The sequence below is a fragment of the Perissodus microlepis genome, chromosome 16 (genome assembly GCF_051167445.1).
Source record: "Perissodus microlepis isolate ML-2025 ecotype Zambia chromosome 16, ASM5116744v1, whole genome shotgun sequence".
In the NCBI taxonomy this organism is placed as follows: domain Eukaryota; kingdom Metazoa; phylum Chordata; class Actinopteri; order Cichliformes; family Cichlidae; genus Perissodus; species Perissodus microlepis.
This window is the reverse complement of record NC_140476.1, coordinates 16,387,154-16,393,428: the sequence shown is the minus strand read 5'-3', so window position 1 is coordinate 16,393,428 and position 6,275 is coordinate 16,387,154. Positions and strand designations below refer to the sequence as shown.

General features: G+C 40.2%; 1 protein-coding gene across 1 annotated transcript; it reads left to right on the top strand.

Moving 5' to 3' along the window:
* Window positions 1-972: 972 nt before the first annotated feature.
* Window positions 973-5,366, top strand: evx2 (even-skipped homeobox 2). The gene is made up of 3 exons (XM_084908916.1): window positions 973-1,842; window positions 2,198-2,439; window positions 2,985-5,366. The coding sequence occupies exons 1-3, from the start codon at window positions 1,449-1,451 to the stop codon at window positions 3,597-3,599; spliced, it is 1,251 nt and encodes a 416-aa protein (XP_084765042.1). The 5' UTR covers window positions 973-1,448; the 3' UTR covers window positions 3,600-5,366.
* Window positions 5,367-6,275: the final 909 nt, after the last annotated feature.

The following is a 6,275-nucleotide window of genomic DNA, read 5'->3' as shown; positions in this document are numbered from 1 at the left end:
CTGCAGGAGGCGCCAGAGGACGCACATAGGATTATCTGAGGGCGCCTTTATAGTGTTTTCATGTCGACAAACTAGTCCAAGCACGGGTGTTATGTGCTCACATACCGAGTTAATATGTTAAATACTTTTCTGTAATTGTCTTATGAATACACCCTAACTACCTTTCAACAGAAACGATTGAAACGGACTAAAAACTGGATATAATACTTCAATTAGATAAGACATTCTAAAATGCCAGAAATGGCTGTGTAAGATATGAAATCTGAGTAATTCAGATGAATTTAATGCATAAGTCAATCAAAATGAACGAGGGAAACGTAACGAGAATTAGCTGTAACGAAACGGCTGTCATTACAACAGCGACGTTTCGATCGTCAAATCATAAAAGCTTATATAGACACAATTTGGCTAAATTAATTTTAAAAGTGGCCTTGTGTTAACAAGCAGGCTTTATACTATGTGTACTGATAACTGTTTGTGTGTGCTGCTGTAAAAAAAAAAAAATAATAAAATAAATAAATGGAAAATCCAGGTGCGATTATCGCAACGAAATGTGTCGTTGACGATTAAAGAGCTGGGTGCAAGTCCCCCAAAAAACGGAGAAAAACACATACTTCATAAAATAAAATAATAATAAAATAAAACAAATCATCAACGTAACACTATCGGAAGAATAACACTCTTACTCTCACGTCACTGCTTTCCAGCTTAATCTGATTGCACTTCGCATTCTGATTAAGTCGCAAAAATGGCAAAAAAATATATATATATATAAAAGAAAAAAGGGGAATAAAAGGAATAAATAAAAGAACAATGATTAGGGAGGGGGAGGGCGGGAAGAGAGGAGGCAAACAATGGAGAATCAAAGCATAATAATATTCCTAAATGAAGAGGGAAATGTTGCCTCGCTCATTTTATTAATCAGACTGTCAATTTCACCCAAGAGGCCAAACCCAAGAGCGATCTACAACAGACTCAGAGATCAACCCAGGGACAAGCACCTCGCTCCTCACTTCTCTCTTCCTCTCCACTTGGATATTATTCGTCTGACCGAAGGCCGCCTCCATCATCAAGTGACAGCCCTCTCCTATTTATTTGCTTATAAACCTGTTACAATAAATGATCATTGGAGCAACGTCAGCCCAGCATTTTAACAACGAACAGCAGCCACTTTTGATGAATGACATTTTGCTGCTGTGGGGAGGATGCACGGCTCATTTTGAGCAGTCGCTCGTCGATTGCGTTTAGATTCTTTCATTTTTGCGTCTTGCTTATAAAAAGGTTTAGAGACAGTTATTTAGACACAGTTGCAGGAGTTGCATGCGGATTTAGCTCCGACACAACTCATTGGTGCTCCAGCCCCCTGGACAAGTGTTGTGTGTGTCTGTGTGTGTGTGTGTGTGTTCTTTTTTTTCTTCTTCGTCGTCGTCGTCGTCTTCCACGGCTTAATGATGGAGAGGATAAGAAAAGAGATGATATTGATGGAGAGAGGTCTCCACAGTCCTGTCGCCGGGAAGAGGCTCGCAGACACGCCTGGAAATTCAGTGCTGGAGGCCCTGGAAAACTCCCAGCACGGCGGACGACTAAGCCCGAGAATAACTTCCGCTTCCCTCCATGGAAATCTTGGGGACATCCCGACGAAAAGCAAATTTGAAATTGACAGTCTTTTCGGTACACACCACGGCAGTGAAAATTCTTCCTCGGCGGAGATTTCCTCGTCAGAAAGCAGGAAGAAAATGAGCCTTTACTCCGAAGTTTCGCAAGAATCAGATATTAACAGTGATGTGGAAGTGGGATGCCCTGCGCATCGCTCCCCGAGCCAGCACAAGGAAAACAATAAAGGTAAGATTTTATTTTCATCAGTTTTTCTCTCGGCAATTATTTTTATCTGGACATGAACATTACTATTATTGTTGTTATTGTCGACTATTTATTTTATTCAAGGACAAAAAATTCCAAACCAAAACCCTAAATTCTAATATATTATTATTATTATTATTATTATTATTATTATTATTATTATTATTATTATTATTATATGTACGATTTTGTTACACAAACGTCTTGTTTTTCTACTACACTGTGAAATCCGGTAGGCCCACTCACAAGTAAAGCTGAATTACTATTATTAGTATTAGTATTAAGCTTATTATTATTACTACGAAATGTTTATTTTTATTTTTTTTTTAATTTTCAGGTTTTTCAGACAGTAGCTCTGGATCTTCCAACACAAGCTCAAACTCCCTCCAGAACATGAACGGTAATTCAACGGTGGGATCAAACAATTCAAATGCCGATCAAGTCAGAAGGTATCGGACTGCTTTCACCAGAGAACAAATCGCAAGACTGGAAAAAGAGTTTTACAGGGAAAATTATGTTTCGAGACCGAGAAGATGTGAGTTAGCGGCGACGCTAAATTTGCCCGAAACTACAATTAAGGTACGTTGCAAAATTAAGCTTGAATAAATATTCCTCTGTGTGTGCGCGCGCGCGTTGTGTGTGACGTGCACGTGTTTTTGTGCATGGAAAGCAATGATGTGACTATTTAAAAGCAAACACATTAATAGCGACAGTGAAAATACTCTGCAGTTTAAAACAGGGGCCGTGTTATCTTTATTCGTGCGCATAAAATGGTGCAGACTTTTTTAAAATTTATTTTATCTTGCACACACTCACACAAAATGCGATTTTACTAAACAGCTAAAGACGTGGATAGTGACAAATTTTACGTTATGGATCCAAGTAATTTGTACATTAATCCATTAAAACAAGAATAAGTGCAAAACAATATACCCCCCTTTACTTTAACGGATTGATAATACTGCAATAAGCCGATCATTACTTCAAAGCAGCACGAGAACATTTGCATGAAACATTTGAAATCAGCGCAGGTAACGTGTCTGTCCAGCTCAGCTCTTCAGAGGTCTGAGCTTGAAAACAACATGGCAGCTTCAATATGGGGCTTGTTTTGACTCTGTGTGCAGGTGTGGTTCCAGAACAGGCGGATGAAGGATAAAAGGCAGCGTTTGGCGATGTCCTGGCCCCATCCAGCAGACCCTAGCTTCTACACTTACATGATGACGCACGCGGCAGCTACAGGAAGTCTACCTTACCCTTTCCACTCGCACATGCCTCTACATTACTACCCGCACGTCGGTGTCACGGCAGCAGCAGCGGCCGCCGCCGCCACCGGTGCCGCCTCGTCACCTTTCGCCACTTCCATCCGCCCCCTCGATACCTTCCGAGCGCTCTCCCACCCATACTCACGGCCAGAGCTTCTATGCAGCTTCAGGCACCCGGGACTCTACCAGTCGCCTGCAGGCCTGAATAGCTCGGCCGCTGCATCCGCAGCGGCTGCGGCCGCGGCCGCGGCAGCTGCGGTAAGCGCTCCGTCAGCCACCGGGCCCTGTTCGTGCCTGAGCTGCCACAGCAGCCAGGCGGCAAGCGCATTGGGCTCCAGGAGCGCCGGCGCTGACTTTACCTGCACAGCTTCCGGGCAAAGATCCGAGAGTGGATTTTTGCCGTATTCTGCTGCGGTTCTAAGCAAGACTTCAGTCCCGTCACCAGACCAGCGAGAAGAAACTTCACTTAACAGATAACTGATCACGCAGCCAACGCGACCGTTTCCTATTTTGCTCCAGTCCTACTTTTAGGGGTGGGGTGGGGGTATTAGGCCTACTACTTTAAATGGGGAGTCCCACCTGGGCGATGCATTAGGCGGTATCATAAACACACCGAAACTCGAAGATTAAAAGTCTAAAAGTGATTCAACTGGAAGAGACTGTTTTTATTAAAACAAACACTGATACCCAAAACTCTGAAAATTTTGCAGCTAGTAACTTTTTTAAAGGCTCATGGTCGTGTGTTGAACTATTTTTACGGGAGCTACTGGATTAATTTACACATTTGAGGGGAGAAAAAAACATTTTAGCTTTTTTATTTAATAATGTCCCACTGCCTCAATAAATGTATCATATTTATATTTTTTTCCCCAAATGAAAACATAAACTTCAACTTAAATGTCCAATACTCTGTGTGACAAACCCAGCCTTGGCTATCTCGGCTCCTTTAGTTTTCGGATAAAAATGTGAACTAATCATGCTTATCTAAATTTAGATATAGCAGACGGTCTACTTTTCTGCCCAGCAGCATATCTTTCTTCACTATAGGTCTAATAGACTGAGATTTTGGCAGCAATAGCTTCTCCAACACCCAGCCTCGGCTCTATAGGGACACCTCTAATCAGCTAGAAGGTGCATATAATTTTGCACCGCGTCTTTCGCGTCAAGTTTTATGTTAATAATGAGAGGATCATGACAAAAATTGCCAATCATGTACCTAGATGGAGCTCCTTTGAATACATGACTGTAAGAAAGTTCCTCGTTTTGAGACCCGCTGTCAAGTGCTAACAACCCGCGGAGGGAAGTCATTAGACATACAAAAGACCTGGAACAAAGCGACAGTCCTGGCACACAGAACGCACTGTATGAGGATGCTGTATCTGACACATGGACGGTTATAAAATATTACACACAAAGTAGCTTTCCAGGACCCTTTGATTTTTTCTGATAATGGCAGATACCTCGATATATCAGTCTCTTTTATTTGCATTGCTGCACCTCATTATATCAATCCAGTATTTTCATACGTGGGCTATCTAATCCCTATAGGACCTCTTCACCCACAATGACGGGACGGAGCAAGGCGAGAGTTCAGATAAAATAGCCTGGCTTTACAATCTGTCTGCGCCTGTAAAATGGCTATGTGCATTTTAGTTGTTCCTGTTGGGACATCACCAATATGTTAATTATAAAACATGTGAACTGTAAATCGTTAAATATTTTCCAAATAGTCCTACTGATAGCTTAAAACTGAAATATTGATCCGGAAAAATGTACCACGAAATGTGGATGGTAGGCTATTTTTAAAACTTTTTTTAATTTATTTTGTGACTTGTTGAATGTTTCTTTTTAAATGTTAAAACACTGGATCCCATAGCCAACAAACTGGCTTGTAAATTCACCAATGGTCCAAACTCATGACCTGTTTTGGGGGGTTTGTTTGTTTGTTTGTTTGTTTTTTCGTGCAAATTTATACATTTACTATAGAGATGGAGAAAAATTCTTATGATCCACTCAAAAGAGGCTTGGAAGGGCTGATAAACGGGCACTGAAATTAAATGGAAAAATCTACTGGCCTTTGTCCCCCTGGTCTCTGTTATAACTCTATATCTCTGTATTTAAAATATCAATGACTGTATGAATTTAAATATTTTAACTTGAAAAAATGTGCAATATGAAATGTAAATCATGTTATTTATTGATCGTGTTTGTTCTTGGAAAGTAAATAAAAAAAGTCTTTACACATTTCCGTTTCTTCACATGAATGACACATTTTTTAAAAATAAATGTAACCCTGGATGCTACAAATTATTATGATTAATTTTGAATTTAACTGCTTAAAATAATGTAAACATTTTTTCTGCGTATGCTTACAGCGACATTGAAGGCACAGGCTTATTTAAGTGCCGCTGCACCATATCTATACCCAGTCTAACATTAATTAAAAATACGTGGAAAGCTACAGGGAATATGAGGCCTGCCATCACGGGTCATTCCGGCCCTATAATTTACCATTATTTTTACATTACCTCTAAATGATACAAGCTGATACTGTCGTTAATTGCACTTGGTTAAATATAGCCTACACCAGAATGCCCCCAGGGGACTTCAAGATAAGTTGCTTTTTTGAACGTCCCCATTAAAGAAATAGGATTAGGGGAGCAAATATGGGCGTGATATATCACCAGGTTTACTTGCTCTTTACTAAAGAGAGGGCTGCAACCCATGCAACAAAGGCACTGAGATAGATGGAGGTGTAAAAAGGAAAAGACAGAGGCCAGAAAAACACTGTCCACAATAACACGATTAGTTTTGTATCCAATGTGCAAGACAGAAAAAGAGAATTCATCATAATGCAGAGGACTGTCTGTCACCTTCACCGAATGGTTTTTGACAAGAAAATAAATCTTTTGGGTTGTTTAATATATTTTATATTTTCTTTATTTCAGTGCTAATAGAAAAACCAAATTAAAATGTCCACCAGCGAAATAGAAATGCAAAGATCGATGATCCTGCAGCTACTGTCCAATCACCCCTATTTAATTGACTGTATTTTCAGGGTAATTGAACTGCTTGTTGTAAATTGAGGATTTTATAGAAACGACATGAAAACTACATTTACTGACATTCATCGCATCTTTGACATTGATTATC

What these genes read in the sequence shown, in the direction of transcription:
- evx2 (XM_084908916.1), top strand. Translation starts at nt 1,449, where the DNA reads ATGATGGAGAGGATAAGAAAAGAGATGATATTGATGGAGAGAGGTCTC. An exon ending in GCACAAGGAAAACAATAAAG is followed by an intron (nt 1,843 to 2,197) that starts GTAAGATTTTAT and finishes TTTAATTTTCAG; the next exon opens with GTTTTTCAGACAGTAGCTCT. An exon ending in TGCCCGAAACTACAATTAAG is followed by an intron (nt 2,440 to 2,984) that starts GTACGTTGCAAA and finishes CTCTGTGTGCAG; the next exon opens with GTGTGGTTCCAGAACAGGCG.